The 18,833-nt window shown below is 36.8% G+C and overlaps 1 protein-coding gene across 1 annotated transcript in view; it reads left to right on the forward strand.

The window, feature by feature from the left end:
• LOC145665450 (uncharacterized) overlaps nt 1-18,833 on the forward strand; it is a 42,020-nt gene that overhangs the window by 4,341 nt on the left and 18,846 nt on the right. Inside the window, exons 2-3 of the mRNA XM_081732758.1 lie at nt 1,035-6,296; nt 16,131-16,207. Of these exons, the coding sequence (XP_081588884.1) occupies nt 1,035-6,296; nt 16,131-16,207 (5,339 nt within the window). The remainder of the gene's footprint in view (nt 1-1,034; nt 6,297-16,130; nt 16,208-18,833) is intronic.

An 18,833-nucleotide genomic window follows, 5' to 3' on the forward strand; every position in this document is an offset into this window, starting at 1 on the left:
CAGCCTCGAGCCAAGTAATATATACACAGTGTACATTCTTTTTCATATCCTTTAATCCAGTGCTTCTCAAACTTTCTGATAACGCGGATCCCCTGTTCATTTGGAAAATGATCTGCGGACCTCTTTGCAATGCTATCTGAAATTTCATATGGTATTTAAAAAAATATACTAATTAGAATTAACACTGACAAGAGAAAGATCAAGAAAATAATGCAATAACTAATTTATTCTAAAGATACATGACTTTCCTAGTGAACGAAATTTTAATTGAAAATACAGTAACTTTTAAGGCTGAAAATCTTCTCTCTCTCTCTTTAAGGAAATCCACTTCATAAATAATATTTTCAAATGTGGGGCCCCTAATGTGGGGAATGAAATTCTTTGTGTTTTTCCATAATTGCATTGAAATCTGGAATAAGTTTTGTCACCATCAATGTTAGCCCCGATTCCACATTAAGACGATTTCGCTTTAAGGTTTTAATACTACAAAGAGCAGAGAAAGGTCTGCTTACATAAGTAAATGGTAGGGAAAGGCATAAAATGTTGCAATGCCTTAATCGTTATATAGGAGTTTTTAGACAACTCCTATATAACGGTCCACGGAGCAGAAATTTAGAAATATTTGGCAATAGAAATTTAGTAAAGTAGGAAAACATTTAAATTTACGGACGTAGGTATAATTTCTAATTGTTTTCTTTTTAGTAACTGAAAAAAGTACTTTTTTTCATAACAGCTGTAAGTTCCATTTTATGACAACATATTTCAAGGTTTAGGCGTCGCGAACCCCCTGACCTGGTCCTACAGACCTCCAGGGGTCCGCGAACCGCATTTTGAGAACTACTGCTTTAATCGACTGAAAGAAAAAAACTTAACCAGTGTATTTCAGTGCCAAAGTCTAAAGCTAAAAGCCACTGTTTATTTTTTTAATTGATGTACTATCTCAATGTTAACATGTTACAACTATGTTATGCTATAACAATGATTTACTACTCCAAATTTTCTAATTTTATTTATTTATTTATTTTTACTTGCAGAAGGACATCAAAGAGCACTTGGCAGACAAAATGGCGGAGGGGAAGAATTTAGTTGTCCATCTGAAGGATTCCATCGAGATCCCAATGACTGCAAAAAGTTCTATCGGTGTGTCGATTGGGGAAACTCTAATGGAAAACTCACAGCATTCCAATTCCAGTGTGGTGATGGAACTGCGTTCGATACCAGCACTAATACTTGTAATCATGCCCATCTGGTTAAGGATTGCGGAGGAGGAGGAGGAGGCAGCGAAGAAAGTGGCGGTACGGATGGTTCAGGTAGTCAAGGACAACAGCAACAACAGAGTACAACATCCACATCTACTACAACGACAACGACTACTACAACACAAAGACCAACTACTACCAGAACAACAACTAGAAGAACGACGACAAAAGCAACAACAACTAAGAGTACAACTAACAGACCACCTAAAACTACTTCCAAACAAACAACTACCACCACCACCACAACAACAACAACGACCCCAGCGTACGAAGAAGAGGAAAACAACGAAATAGATACCGGGTCCTCTTCAGGAACAATTGATTCTGGTAGTAATGGTAAACCAAGATGCACATCTGAAGGATTCTTCGCCCATCCCAAAGACTGCAGAAAGTTTTACAGATGCGTAGGTTCAGATAGTGGCGGATACAGAATGTACGAATTTGAATGTGGAGAAGGCACTGTCTTCGATCCAAAGCATAGTATATGTAATCACGAATGGGCAGTGAAACGAGACTGCAGTGGAGGAGGTTCTTCGTCTTCTGAGGAAGGTAATGAGGAACAAAGTGAACAATCAAATGGAGGTCAGTCTTCTTCAAGCAGCACAACACAATCTACAACAACTAAATCAACGACGTCACGACCTCCACAAACAACAGCAGCAACTACATCAAGAACAACGACTAAAGCTACAACAACTAAATCTACTACAACAACCACAGTAACACCAGTATCTTCTTCAACAAGCTCAAGTGACCAAATTGCATCTGAATCATCTCAAAGCGATGGGGAATTCAAATGTCAGAACGAAGGTTTCTACGCTCATCCTAAGAATTGTAGAAGGTTTTACAGATGTGTATCTAACGGTGGCAGATCAGGAGGGTATACTAAATACGAATTCGAGTGTGGTGAGGGTACAGTATTTGATAGTGAAAACTCAGTTTGCAATCACCCTCGTTCTGTGAAAGGTCCTTGCGGGAAAGATTCTGAGTCTGGACAAGGCGGTGGATCGGAATCAGAAGATAATAGTCAGGACAACCAACATACCGACTCAACTACAAAATCTCCCCAACAACAACAACAACAACAACAAAGTTCTCAGACAACATCGCAAGAACGACCATCACAAACAACCTCAGCACAAACATCATCAACAACTACGTCAACTACCTCAAGACCTGCTCAATCTACAACTGCGGCCTCTGAACCAGAGGAAAGCGAAGACTCTCAAGAATCAGGACAGACTCCTACTTGCAAATCAGAAGGATTTCATCCCCATCCTAGCAACTGCAAGAAATTCATCCGATGTGTCAAATCTGGAGGAGGATACACAATGTATGAATTTGAATGTGGTCAAGGAACCGTGTGGGATCCTGACAATAACGCTTGTAATCATGAGTGGGCAGTGAAACGAGATTGTAAGTCTTCAGGGTCTTCACAGCAACAAGAACAACAACAATCATCATCATCATCAACACAGAGCTCAGATAGTTCTAGTAGTTCACAATCATCATCTCAAAGTCAATCAACTCAACGTCCTCAAACACAAGAATCTACCACATCAACAACTACCTCAACAACATCGTCACCACAAGAAATGCCTCCGGAAGAAGAAAATGAAATTGAACAGTCGTCTGATAATGATGGAGAATGCACTTCCGAAGGATTTCATCCTCATCCAAAAGATTGCAGAAAATTCTATCGATGTGTAAGTTCCGGCGATAGTCAAAGGAAATACACAAAATATGAATTTGAATGTGGAGAAGGAACTGTATGGGATCCAGATAATAATGCTTGTAATCACGAGTGGGCTGTGAAGAGGGATTGTAATGCTCCTCCGTCTTCAAGTGGAGCTTCAAGTGGTGGTTCAAGTGATTCAACATCAAGTTCAAGTTCAAGTTCAACAGACTCGTCATCAGAAAGTTCAAGTCAAGGACAACAAAGTCAGGAAACCAGTAGCACTACGTCAACACAAAGTTCTACAACTGAATCATCAAGCGATCAAGAAGAGAGCTCCAATGAAGGAACTTCATCATCAGGTGGAAGTGGAGAGTGCACATCAGAAGGCTTCCACCCTGAGCCAGGAGACTGTAAGAAATTCTACAGATGCGTTAGAGCAGACAATGGTGGTTATACAAAATATGAATTTAGTTGTGGAGAAGGTACTGTATGGGATCCTGATAACAATGCTTGCAACCACGAATGGGCAGTAAGAAGAGACTGTAATGCTCCCCCTAGCGAATCACAACAGAGTTCAGATACATCATCTTCTACATCGTCTAGTTCTACCGAAAGTCAAGCACAAAGCAGCAGCACAGAATCATCCGACAGTAGCACATCATCCTCTACAGAAAGTTCAAGTGAATCGTCAGGGGAATCGCAAAGTGGACAAGAAGAAGAATCAGAGAGCGGAACGTGTAATTCTGAAGGATTCTATGCTCATCCATCAAACTGTAAAAAGTTCTATAGATGTGTAGACAATGGAAAAGGTGGCTATACCAAATACGATTTTGAATGTGGTGAGGGAACGGTATGGGATCCTGACAATAATGCATGTAATCATGACTGGGCAGTTAAAAGAGACTGTAGATCCTCTAGTCAAAGTTCTCAGGGAGAGTCTGGTGAGTCTCAAACAAGTAGCACTTCGTCTTCGGAACAAAGTTCTTCAACTGAAAGCACTACATCTTCATCAGAGTCGACAACCTCATCAAGTAGTACCGAAGGAGGATCAGGTGATAGCACATCATCAGGTGATTACTCATCATGTTCTGAGGGAGAGTGTACTTCTGAAGGATTCCATCCGCACCCATCAGATTGTAAAAAATTCTATAGATGTGTAGACAATGGAAAAGGTGGATATACTAAATATGATTTTGAATGTGGTGAGGGAACGTTGTGGGATCCTGATAGTACTTCTTGTAATCATGAGTCATCTGTGAAACGAGATTGTAAAGCCTCAAGCCAGTGTTCTCAGGGACAATCTGGAGAGTCTCAAACAAGTAGCACTTCGTCTTCGGAACAAGGCTCCTCAACTGAAAGTACTACATCTTCATCAGAGTCCACAACCTCATTAAGTAGTACCGAAGGAGGGTCAGGTGATAGCACATCATCAGGTGATAGCACATCATCAGGTGATAGCTCATCATGTTCTGAAGGAGAATGTACTTCTGAAGGATTCCATCCGCACCCATCAGACTGTAAAAAATTCTATAGATGTGTAGACAATGGAAAGGGTGGATATACTAAATACGATTTTGAATGTGGTGAGGGAACGTTGTGGGATCCTGATAGTACTTCTTGTAACCATGAGTCGGCTGTGAAACGAGATTGTAAAGCTTCAAGTCAGTGTTCTCAGGGACAGTCTGGAGAGTCTCAAACAAGTAGCACTTCGTCTTCGGAACAAAGCTCCTCAACTGAAGGTACTACATCTTCATCAGAGTCCACAACCTCATCAAGTAGTACCGAAGGAGGGTCAGGTGATAGTACATCATCAGGTGATAGCTCATCATGTTCTGAAGGAGAATGTACTTCTGAAGGATTCCATCCGCACCCATCAGACTGTAAAAAATTCTATAGATGTGTAGACAATGGAAAGGGTGGATATACTAAATACGATTTTGAATGTGGTGAGGGAACGTTGTGGGATCCTGATAGTACTACTTGTAATCATGAGTCATCTGTGAAACGAGATTGTAAAGCCTCAAGTCAGTGTTCTCAGGGACAGTCTGGAGAGTCTCAAACAAGTAGCACTTCGTCTTCGGAACAAGGTTCCTCAACTGAAAGTACTACATCTTCATCACAATCAAGCGAATCAACTACGGAAGGAGAACAGTCTTCATCCACAACTAGCTCTTCTACCACAAGTAGCTCTTCTACGTCCAGTAGTCAAAGCTGTGATGAAGTGACTTGTCCATCTGCTGGGTACTATCCTCATCCATGTGACTGCAAAAAATTCTATCGCTGTGTTGACTGGGATGGTGATAAGGGAAAACGTTACTCAGTATATCATTTTGAATGTGGTGAGGGTACGATATGGGATCCCAGCCTAGATACATGTAACCACGAAGAGTCAGTATATCCTAAACGTAACTGTAGTGGAGGTGCTCCTCCACCAGACGAAACAACAACAGAAGCTGAAACAACTACGCAAGAAGGGACGACAGAGGGTACTACAACAGAAGCTGCAACAACAACAACAGCAGCTCAGGAAACCACAACAGCTGCCCAGGAGACTACAACAACTAAACAAGAGACCACAACAAGTAAACAAGAAACTACAACGAGTCAACAAGAAACTACAACTAGCAAACAAGAAACTACAACTAGTAAACAAGAAACTACAACTAGCCAACAAGAAACTACAACAAGTAAACAAGAAACTACAACGGAACAACACACAACAACTCAAGCTCCAGAAACAACACAAAGCCAAGAGCAAACTACCCAACAGCAACAACAAACGACAACAGAAAAGCAAGAAACTACACAAATGCAAACAACATCTAGCAGTTCTGAAACAACTTCAGCAGCTGAAACTACGACAAGCAGCTCTTCAGAAACAACAACAGCAGCCCAGGAAACAACGACAAGTCAAGAAAGCCAAGAGACAACAACTAGTCAGGCAGAACCTGCATCCGGATCCGAAACAACTACCTCCTCTGGTTCCGAAACAACGACAAGTAAAGAAGACTCTACAACAGAAAGTGGAAGCGACGAGAGCACAACGTCATCAAGTACAGACAGTTCTGAAGAAAGCACAACTTCAAGTACTGACTCAACAACAGATTCTGGAGAAGACTCAACTACTGAATCATCTACTGAAGAATCTACAGAAGAACCTCAATCTGAATCTGAATGTCCACAGTTAGAAGATGATCAATATGCTATTGTATGTCCTACAGGGTTCCGACGACATCCAAAGTATTGCGATTTGTTCTACCAGTGCGTCGAAGAAGAAAACCACGACCTAAAGGTATTGGTATTGAGCTGCAAAGACAATACTGTTTACGACGAGAAGAAAAATCAATGTCTACCTGAAGGTATGTATCAGATTTCTTTATACACTTTACATACATAATACTTTGTGTTAGCCTATAAGGTACCTCAGCCATTAAAAATCTAAAATAGTTTTACCTTCATATTTTTTCCAGTTTTGTGTTTGTAACACAGAAGTAACTCATTACGGGTAAGCAGTTCGAAGCCATTATTTTTAGATTAAATATAAAGGACGATGTCATTAATTCGTAGAAGGCCCTTAACTGCATTCATATTATACAAAGTCTCTCCAAAACGAAAACATGACACCTCGAATCGCACATGTCAAATTTAATAATAGTATCTTAAATTGTCAAAGCAGATCGGAAGTAGTCTATTCAGAGTGAATGGTGGATTTTTAAAATAACTTTTTTAAAAATCTAGATGCAGAATGTAGGGAAGTAATAAGAAACTTTCGTTTAAATTTTCTTTTTCTAATATGCCCTCAATGTACACAACAAAAATGAGGAGTTGAAACAACACAAAATGACTACCACTTTAGCGTGTTACTTGTGTGTTAATTCACAATAATAACAGTTCTGCCATCTTCTGTTCTTATGTGTTAAGAGATAAAAATAACAGATAAGGGAAACAAATGTCAGCAGGGCTATTCATGTAACTATTGTCAAACAATTTACAGGTTTACAAAACTATTATTGTGACCGATAACAGAGAACCTAGAACGTTATTCGTGGTTTGGTATAAATGTCAAATATACTGCTTAAAGCTTTGCTCATACCAAAATAAAAACCAATACAAATACTCATACTCAGTAACTAGTTATTTTTGATATGCTCGGAAGGCGATAGCTTTGGTGTTAAAATGAAACACAAGTAACACACTAAAGTGGTAGTCATTTTGTGTTGTTTCAACGCCACATTTTTTGCTGTGCAATAGAAAAATCACCTTCATTCTCAGGTGTGCGTTTAAGGGACAGGGGTTAATTACCCTCCTGGGCTTGAGATGTATATAGCAACTATTTTAATCAATATATAGTAATGTACCTCATGAAAAAGTGGAACTTTGTTTATATCGGTAGAAAACTTTACCCCATTTGCCTCTTTTCCCCCGAAGCAAAATTTTACTGTTCAAATTGCTCGTTTAACTCTCTCTAAGGAAAGTTATATTATTATTAATATCCAAAATATTAAATATTCAAAATACTAAATAGCGAGGTAACAAAATTTAGAATGCTCTGTTAAATGGTAAAATTGTATATTTTAATAACAGATCGGAAGTAGATTTTTATAAATGAAATGTGACAATTTTTCCTTCAGGTTTGGACAACACGCAAGAAATTAAACTTTGGTTTTCTGTTTTAAATACTTGAAAGTTTTCTTTCTCCTTAGAAGCATATGAAAATTACTCCTTCTTGTCACACTTTCAATGCAATTTCAGGAGGCGAAAGGAGTGCTTTTGAGAAAATATTTGAAACATCCGTTCCTTATTTTCTTGCGTACATTCCAAATATGTGTCAAAAAAAGATCACATTTCATTCTCCTTTTTTTAATCCTATCTGAAGAGACCACTTCCAGTTATGGAAACTGAAAATTTCTCCATTTAATAGAGCATTCAAGATTTAATCACCTTACTTGTTAACATTTTGATATAATTCAATTTCCTGAACCAGGTCTATAGTTAGCAAGTGACCATGGATGCTAAGCTCCCTGAAACTTTTAGTTTGTGTGTTAAGACATTCATTCGAAAGCTGGACAATACGTTCAAAAGATAAACAGAGAAGAATTTTTTGTAACTTATTTTATTGAAAGGAAAAGATCTGATTTGGTTATGAGCAGTGGTGTCATTCAAATCATTTAACAACCGATTCCATGATCATTATTGTTATTATTATTAAGGGACCTTATCACTCCGAAATTAAAATACCGCTAATTTTACAGTAATTCTGTGATATCTTCAAATAGATAAAATATAATCGAAATGTGGAACAAGAACGCCTTAGACAATATTATTTTGCATGAGGTACCGTTATCGCGAGTCACCTAGTAGCTTTCAGTTTGCAGTCATTTAGAAACGCGAAAATAAATGCCGGTTTTCTAAATGGCTTGAAATCGAAAATAGATAAATGAGTGGTGATAACGGTATCTCATGTAAAATAATATTGTCTAGGGAGGTCTTGAACCACTTTTTGATTATCTTTTATCTATTTGAAGATATCACATAATTACTGTAAAATTAGCGGTATTTTAATTTCGCCGTGATGAGGCCCCTTAAGTAGTGGGCACGGTGACTCCGTGGTAGAGTGTTCACCTCCTGTGCGTCGGGAACCCTGGTTCGATCCAGCTAGCGTCAAGTGGATTTTGTGGTGGACAAATATCGTGTTCGTGGGTTTTCTCGGGGTTCTCCCATTTTCTCCTATTTTATTCATTCTACCATTGCTTTTATTTCTCACCGTCATCGTCTCATTTAGCCTAGCTGACATAATCGTGAGACGTAAAACTGAAAGATTTCATTTCATTTCATTATTAAATATTCTGTCCTTTGGTAAGTCCTAGGATTATTTTTTTTTAACGTTTGGGCTGGAAATGTTTCTACCACGTTTCTCGATCTTCAACTTCATGTTTTAACTCCCAACAATTTTCTTCTATTTTTCAATTCATCGATCAGTTACTTTCTTGTTCTCCCTACATCTCGTTTTCCTTTCATCTTTCCCTCTAATGGCGGTATGAAGGAGATAATTTCTTCGTTAAGATGTGCCCAATGCAGTTGACCTTCCTACGAAGGATGCTAGCTTAAAGCGTCCACTTTTCTCTTATACGTTTTAAAACATCTTTGCTACTCTCTCCGTCCATTTTATCTTCTCTATCTTCCTCCAAAATTACATTTCGAAGCTCTCTAAATATTTCTTCCCAAACTTCCGTAATGTCCAAGTCTGAAGCATACAGCAGGCCGGTAGCCAGCTCAAAAATGTAGGGGGGGGGCTGAAGTTAGGGGGGCCCGATCCAACCATATTATAGTTCATCACTATATTATAGTTCATTTGCAAGCCTACCGTGAAAACAGCCCCCGCCAAGTGAACTTTGTGGTGGACAAACACCGTGTGCGTGGGTTTTCTCGGGATTCTCCCGTTTCCTCCCACTTTCTTCATCCCACCATTTCATTCATTACTCATCATCACCGTCTTCTTTAGTCTAACCGGCATAACCGTGGGACGTAAAACTCAAAGATTTCATTTCATTTATTTCCTACCGTGAAAATTTTAGAGGGGGCCCGCAAAAATTTAGGGGGGACCAGCCCCCCTAGACCCTCCTGGATACGGGCCTGGCATACAGTCCAATACTCCATATATAACACTTGATTAACTTCTTCCTTAGAACTATATTATGCCTTAAGAGTGATCCTTTCTTATTGAATGCTTCTTTATACTACAGTATTAAAGTACTATACTATATTATAGTATATATAGTATTATAATACTATAGTATATTAGTATAGTATAGTATTATAGTATAGTATAGTATATTAGTATAGTATTAGTATATTATTTAAATAGTATTATAGTATTATTGTACTATTATTAATATAAGTTGAATTATTCTTAATAGGCTATTATTACCATGAAATCATATTATATTATTTATTTCAATGATATTAGTAATAGTGCCTAGGATTAAGTCGTATAGTATCTTTATATTGATATTTTGTGTATTTATTTTCGAAAATAGCAATGGATAATAAATTATTTTTCCCAAATACTAGATCTAGAGATGAAGAGAGACTTTTAACAACCGGTTCCAGGAATCTGCGAAATTTTAACAACAGTTTCGAGCGAACCGACTGAATGATAACCCTGGTTGTCATGTGGAATGTAGGAGCACATTTAAAACATTAATATTTCCGGTCCATAAAGTTTCTTTTCTTCTTCTTCTTCTTAATTGATCCGCTATTGAGGAGGTTTCTGTTCTTATTGACTTGAAAACTCTGAAAGAGAAACGGATTTCGTCATTTCTTGTTCTCAGAAACTCATATAATCTCTGAAAGCAACATTTCATTTATTATGATAATCTGCCTATTCCAATTTTTCTATTTATCTTTTTTTTTTTTTTATGAAAATTCCAGATAATTATTTTCTTCTTCAGGCAGCCATGATTTATATTCATCCAGAAACTTAATCACATTAAACTCTCCTAATTGTTCAATGCATTTCAAACATTTTTGTTCCTCCGTGGCTCATTAACCCTTAAGTACTCGCGCGTGGTGTACACAGACCCCCCAAACAGGTAAATTTTGTGTTGCTAGCCAGAAGTCCTGATAAAAAAATGTATCAAAACGAGTACAAAAAATCTAACTGCAGCAAATACTTTTAGAAACATGTCTAGAGTTATGCTACATGTCTTAATTATATATAAAAAAAATATTGTAAAAAAATAATATCAATTTGGGGGTCTATGGGAACCCCGTGAGAGTACTGATGTCACAAAAAAAAGGGCGTGAGTAGTTACGGGTTAAGGAAAATCATATTTCATAATAATAATAATATTTATGACGTACTGAGACACGATATAGTATACGTAAAGTGAACTCAAATTAGCTTACACCTCAAAAAACATATCTCGTCAACCCTGTCTTAATATTCTGGCTACGTGCCTACCTAAAACTTTAAAAAGGGCTGCCCAAATGATATATAACACATATTACGCTTATTTTTACATTACATACCAGGGTCATTTTTAGATCAAGAAAGAAATTATAGAAAGAAAAAGTTTGATATAGACGTTTCTTACTTCTCTTCAGTAATTCCAATCTGGATCGAAAATTTCTATTTTTCATTCAAAAATTCGACTTTCGAGCAAGAGAGACTACTTCTGTTTTGATTCAGAAGTCCAAATTAACACCATTTAATTTAGCATACATGATATTATGTTTTACGCTGAAGGTCCTATGTGCAATATGAGCCTAATTAAGGTCTTAAGTACAAATTGACAGCCTTGTTCTTTATACAATTCATCTAGTCATCGAAATTAAATTAAGCAGGAACGTTTAACTCAGAATCCTCGGCCCTCATTGCAAGACTCTTCTTTTAAATAAGGTCATACATGAAATAGGAATGTGTATGCACAATAGAGATGGGCAGAATCGAGTTTAAGAATCGATTCCAATCGAGTCCAAGAATCGATTCCACTCGATTCCTTACTGTACTCGATTCTCTGTGCTCGGTTTCTCTGGACTCGATTCTGGATTCGGTTTAATTATTCTCACTCAGTGGCCTGCGTTGATGATCCTACGTTCATGACTTCATGTACGCGCTTTCTGGATTCGATTCTGGATCGGTTCTGTATTCGGTTTTATTATGCTCAGGTAGTAACGAGTTATTTCTGATATGCTCGGGCTTGGTGCTGAATTAACACACAAGTAACACGCTAAAATGGTAGTCATTTTGTGTTGTTTCAGGACGATTTTCTCTGTGCTTTATTCTCCATTTTTGGAGTCGTCTCCGAAGAATGCCAAATTAATATCAACATTTATAATTTGTTTCGAAATAACGCCTTAAGTGAAGCATTGTTAGCAATATTGAGTATCATTTTTCAAGTGCCCGATTTCAATTGTATTTCTATAGTTAGCGTAATTAACGTTTGATGGATCTCAATAGGCGACTGTGAATATTTGACTAAGCACTAAATCTCAAGATCTTCTTTATAGAAGTTTTACTTTGGAGGCTAAATAAAATCGAAACAGGCACACTGAATCAATGCAACCAATGCAATCACCAGGAAGCAAAAGAAAGGGAACGCAAGGTCCGTGGAAGGAAAAACGAGAAAAATCAGAAAAAAATAAATGACCTTAATCTAACCAAAAAAAAAAAAAAAGCAGCCTTTAAAAATAGCTGAAGTTAGAATAAATATGATAAATACAAAATACGCAAGACACACTCTTTATTGTGAACTGTACTTGTCTCTGTACTCTTTATGTGAGGGGCACGGTGGCTCAGTGGTAGAGCGCTTACCTCTGGTCCGTGGGGTCCCTGGTTCAGTCCCCTGACAAGTAAGTTTGTGGCGAACAACATCGTGTCTGTGGGCTTTCTCGGAGTAGGCACACAGGAATTATGAAATGAGAATGTGGAAGGAAATGAGAGAGCCCCGAAAATCTCATGGACATGATGCTGTTCACCGCAAATTCATTCAACCAGGAGTGAGCGCTTTACCACGAAGCCACCGTGTCCTCCATTCAGAGATTTGTGTAAAATATTTTAGACTGGAATTAACTACAACACTGCTTATGGTAAAGGCATGTTTCGCTGATATTGGTTCACGTAGAGGAAACATTGACCGCTTGAAGATATGTCACAACGCCTACCATTCTTTCAAGGTTTTTCCTGATGACATTCTGAGTGCGGTAGTGTTCTCCTTATAATTCAAGCCTACGCCCTCCCAACAGGTTCTTCTACAACATGGCATACTTTTGGGTGCTGAAGTTTATCCTATTATATAACATATGTGGGATGCGTTGAAATGATGTCTGTGTGACAGCAGGTTGGAATATTTTAGATGGCAATGTGGTTGACCTCCTCTCAAGGTTGCCCAAATATTGGTTAATAAAATATATTGTTTATTGTTGCATTATCTGTCCTATGCTGCATACGCAGGTGTTTAGGAGCTTTTTGTGGTTGTTAGAATATGGGCCATTGTGGGAGGGAAGCCTTGTTTGATTTCCATTGAAATTCACGTGATTCGAATCTTTATTAATTTGTAGTTCCATGTCTCATAGAGCCTCGGTGATGGAAAGGCATATTAAGCTCCAACAGGGCCGACCTTAGACAATTTGCCACCCTGTTCAATGGCATCATTTCTCGCCCTCTTTCTTCAGAAAGAACCAATCTTAAAAGCCATGATTTTAAGTACTACCCCAGCATGAACAACAAAGGGGAGGGAAAGAGTATTCGCACTCAAAAAGGCCTAAATACTTCAAATAGATCTCGTTGTGTCTGTTTTCTTCTTTACACAATAATCTGTTATGTTAGTGAAAGATAAGGCGAACATACCTGCAGAAGAAAGATGGTAATCCTTTTTATAGAATTCAATATCGAGCTTTAATCTCAATACATCAGTTTGCAACTCCAGCGCAACTAGCTTTTCTTAAGTTTCCTTCGGTATCTGCTAAAATAAAACTTGTTTCCACCTTCAATGATAAGGCATTTGTTTGTGACAAAGACAAGACTAGTTTTCATATCAGAACTGTGATAACTAACTAAACGGAACAGATGTTCGTTACTGTTCGAGAATTGAGTTCTTGTATTTAACAACAATCAAGCAATTCATGCTGGGATTTGTTTGACCCTTTGCTTTAGCACTGTCCATGTGACCTTTAAAGTAATGCGATCTAAATATAATTTATGAATATAGTAGTATTCAAATATTCAAAATAGAAGGTCAGCTTAGTAAATTTAACTACCATCATCATGAAGTCTGTTTCCAACAAGAAATATTTATTTTAAATAATATAGTTATGATAGATTTTATCTCTCCTCGAAACTTACCGCCCAGTGCAAATACACGTGTTGGTATCTGGCAGAACCGGCCCTGAGCTCCAAACAAATCAATGTGAATGTCATTATCCAAGATATTTTAGTAACCTTTTTAACTTGTAGACAGTGTTCAAACTGGGAAAAAAAAATCAGAAGTGGTATGTTTTATTTCGATTTTGACTCGATATATTGACTATCTGTGTGTTGAAATACAGTGAGGGTATGTTGCCCAAAAGATTCCATTTCTATTTACATAATGACCAAAAACCATTGAAGAGTTTCTCTGTAGTTACGGAGGGAGGGAAATGAAGAGACTTTGATTTTCGTCAACAACTCTCTGAAAAGAATATAAATCTCCTTGTGTTGTATTATAGAGAATTATACACGAAAATGCTCGAAAACAGAATTTTTATATTAAAAATTTCCTGCGGGAAAACTGCCGAACTCCCCACTCGACTGAGGGGTATTCCAAACTCCCAGAAGATCAGCCCCCACAGCAGTCAACCTCTAATTTCGCCCATTCTCAAAACACATTTATTTGCATTAAAGCAAGAAGACACACACATACATAAGAAAGAAACAATTCAATATGGTACATCAAAATATAAACTGAATGAATTTTTCTGAAGACATCTCATTTTAAAAATAAAAGGTTATTAAGTTAGCGATTATTTCTACATAAACAAAAAAACTTCCTGCGTGCAAAGCTATTCGTTAATTACTTTGTATAAAAATTGATTTACTAAAGATATTTGGCATCTACTTTCCAATGACGGTATGTCTTGATCACTGAAAAACCAGAGGCGGTATGCCTTCATCACAGAAAAACCAGCGGGGTATGGCATACCATCGCAAACCGTCTCACATCGACCACTGCTTCTAGATGAAGAGCAAACGACTAGTAAAACTTACGTTATAGACGTAAAACATTAACTGTCCTTCATTTGATTCTAATTTTACGTATAACTAAGGAGCAAAGGTTGCACACCATAGATCTAATATATTTCACAAATTTGTATAGCAGATCAAGGTCTACTACCTCCATCAGGGATGTAATGGTTGCGTATAGTGGAGTATATGGCGTATACCCGTCCATGGGCGCCGACTACGTGGGTGCTCCAGGGCTCCAGCACCCACACAAATAATCTTGTGGGTGCGCCGCACCCACAAGATTTTTAGTTTGATAGGAACAATATAAAATAAATATTTCTCACTTACCATTATCAAAAAATAATAAGCAATTAAAACATTGGGACAGAAGTTAAAATTTCTAATCTCTAAAACACAATTTTTTGTTTCAAATGTGTCTATAAAAAGGCAATCAAACATCTTGCCCTCTTCTTTGCCTATCTCTGGCCTAGTCAAAGACAGTCCCCACAATAATAATAATAATAATAATAATAATAATAATAATAATAATAATAATAATAATAATAATAATAATAATAATAATAATAATAATAATAATGAAACTGTATTGTAAATATAATCGAGCACAGCCCTTTATGATAGTGTTCATAAAACATTTTAACTAAAAGAAAATCAATAAAAAATATCGACACTCTCCTGAAAACATATAACACGTCCCGCCGTTGATATGCATCCACATAAATTTTGGAAAGTCGGCGCCGTTGTACCCAACTAATATTGTTATACACTCACCTCAAATTTACGAAGGAATAAGTGTATGCAAGGGGGGTATATACTATATTTTTGAAAACGGCTTAAATCTACCAAAAATTCTAGCATTACATCACTGATTTTCATGCCAAGTTTGATCCAAATCGGATGAATTCGGTTGGACTCGTTAGGATATATAGTGTCCTTATCACTGATTTTCCAGGGAAAAGTCAAAGTCAATCTTTTTTTTTTTTTTTTTTTTTTTTTTACTTTGGTGTATTGTACTGTACTATATGGAGTATAAGTGAGGGAGCCTTAGTAAGGGATTATGCGGAATAACAGAAAACTAACAAAGCTCCCGACTCTCTAAGCCTTTGAGCGAATACAAAGCTACAATTCCTACAGTTACGCACTCAATACTAACTTAATGAATAAGAAACTTCTCAATGAAGTATGTTTTAAATTATTGTACTATTGTACGTACATTAAGTATTATTGCTGTTATGATATATAAAGTAAATGTTAACTGTTGTCCTAGTATTCTCAAATGTACTTTAGTCTTATACTTCACGAACATGAGTTATCTTAATTGAATAATCTTACTTTTTCCTTCTTTTTAAAAATGTATTGAACCATAACTGTATGTTGATTTAGATAATAGACTTAGATATGGATGGGAATAATCTCTGTATAATTCAAAGTTAGATATAAATTTTAACAAACTTTCATTAATTTACAGAGGACGCTGAACCATGTGGAAACAGAACAAAAGCAAATAGCAATGAAGGAAGAAGGCTGCATTCTCCACCGCCTTCGGTAAGACAATAATCATCTTTGGTTTAGTATCTAAGTGAAACAAATATTAATATTGTCGCTAATCCATTCTTTAAACATGTGATTCTCAGATACTACAGTAGATAGTAGAAGGCGATTTTCCTTTCCGGAACAGCTAAATGATATAAACAAGCGTTTCTTAAACTTATATAAATGTTTTGAGCATATATTTTATATAAGGTTACCCTATTTTTCAGAGTGTGAAATAATCGGGACATTTTTCTAGAATATGCAATTGGATGATAGGAAGTTAAGAACACATGGCAATTGTTGGGTTTCATCCACTAAACTACACACGTGTTAGCAATGAACCCTTATAAGTTAGAAGTGACCAACCTATTTAGGTTTGAGGGCTGCTTTTCATTTCAAAAATCATTGGCAACAGAGTTGCCAATCTTAGAGAACAAAATTATCGATTTTCGTCTTTAAAATTATCGTATATTACAAAAAATATCGCATATTCGTTATAATTGATATTCATTATAATAAAAGCTGATAATTGTACAAGTATAATACTACTAATAATAGCAATACTATCCAATAACCTTATCTAGTACTCTGAACGAGAACAATATTTCCAACCCTTCGTAAACGTAGTTGAATTTAAAGAATGAATACAGGGTTGCCATTTGCCAATTCTTAAATCGTTATGGGTATTGATTTATTTTTGCAGGAATGACTGTTAAAAACCCAAGTGTGTGTGTGTTTTATAATTATTTAATGCACATTCAAAAACTGAAAGAAAATGCGCATTCTAAAATTATCGTATATTTACCTATTATCGCAACGGTATTATCGTATATAGCATTAAGGCTAAAATTATCATATAGTTGGCAAATCTGACTGGCAGTCTACTTATCTTTCAATAACCCACTAGATGGAATCATGAACCAATGAAACGATTGATACGACACAGACCACCGCGGGCAATCTCTTACGATTTGCCGTTCAACCGTTCGCTATATCTATTATAAGTGTTCCAAGACACAAAACAATCACTATGTTAAATAAATTAACTGAATGTTTAAGAACAAATAGAAAAATTTGTGCGTTCTTACTTCTGTTGAAAAAAAAAAGTCGGGGCTAGGTCCAAAAACAAAGGATTGACCCGACTAATCGGAAGGCCTGGTAGCCTTACCTCTGTCAGAACACTTGTATTTAAAAAAAAATAGTACACTAGACTCTCGCTTATCCGGCCCTCAGTAGAACGGCCTCTCAGTAATCCGGCGCACATCCAACCAAAAACACGTGCACAATGAATTATCGTGCGCATGCGCAACAATGCTTAATTAAACAATGCTTTATATACTGTACGTATTCGAAATTGTAGCATTCTTTACAGTTCGATTGCGTGATAAAGCATGCCACCGTCGCCTGTCATTATTGTGACAGTTACAAATTAGGGCCATGTTTCATAGTGAGTGATACTACTCAAGGACTAAGTTTTCTTTGAAAATTAATATATATTTGGATTTAATAAAGTATATCCTTTATGTTTTAAAATTATATCCTCCGATTTAATAATAAAGTACAATACACTATAGGTTTTCAAAATAAATAAAAACAAGATAAATAAATAAATCAAATAAATGTCAGACACTCAATAATCCGGCACTTCCGCTAATCCGGCACCCATATGTGCCAGGAATGTCCGGATTAGCGAGAGTCTAATATATTAATTAAAATCTTAATTTTATGTTGGTGTTAATGGAAAAGATAAATATTATTTTTCCTTTGAAGCCTATTAAGAGTATTTTACATATCTACATACAAGGTATTAGAATTTGTATACCCTTTAGCTTATTAAAATGTAGGACTACAGCAGAGATGGAGTGGGTCAAGTGGATCGTTTTCTGGGTGGGTCAGTGGGTCGTGGGTCAACATCATGTGACCCACTGTGACCCACTGCGACCCACCACCCACCGTGACCCACTGCGATTCACCACCCTCCATGACCCACTGCGACCCACCACCCACCGTGACCCACTCGACCCACCACCCACCGTGACCCACTCGACCCACCGACTCAGTATGATCTACCGACACTTTCTGCTCACTGCATTGTAGACAGTATCTTCTGAGGACTGGTAAATTTGTCTCCGTTTTACTTTCGAGACCTTAATTTCCCTTTCTTTTCCACTTGTTTCTGTCTACTTACCTGAGGTGAGTATATCTAACCAAGTAAAAAAAGAACTTCAGGCACTTTTGGATATTTATATTTTTAATAGTAATACAGTAATAGCAATAGGACTTACACTACTACTTGGCTTTCGAGACCTGTGAGTTTTTAGACCTAACTACTGGAAAAAATACATTTTTGAATCACTGTAATATATAAATTATTATATAAAAAAAAATGAATGTAACTATGTTGCCTGATCATCAGTCAAATTGCAAAGTCAAATGAAATTGCTTTTGGTATATAGTTAGGCCTTAATCCAAATTGGGATGTTATATTGCTTTTATTATAATGCATAATATCCTAAGGAGGTAGTGAGGATCCGAATTTTTGCGAAAAAAAAAATGAGTATCTCGTAAGCCGTTAAACTTACGCAGATGAAATTAAATGTATTAACTCTTTATTGAAAATAAACAGAGTGTGACCTAG

The sequence above is a fragment of the Thermobia domestica genome, chromosome 11 (genome assembly GCF_964235325.1).
Source record: "Thermobia domestica chromosome 11, izTheDome1.hap1.1, whole genome shotgun sequence".
NCBI classification, from domain to species: Eukaryota; Metazoa; Arthropoda; class Insecta; order Zygentoma; family Lepismatidae; genus Thermobia; species Thermobia domestica.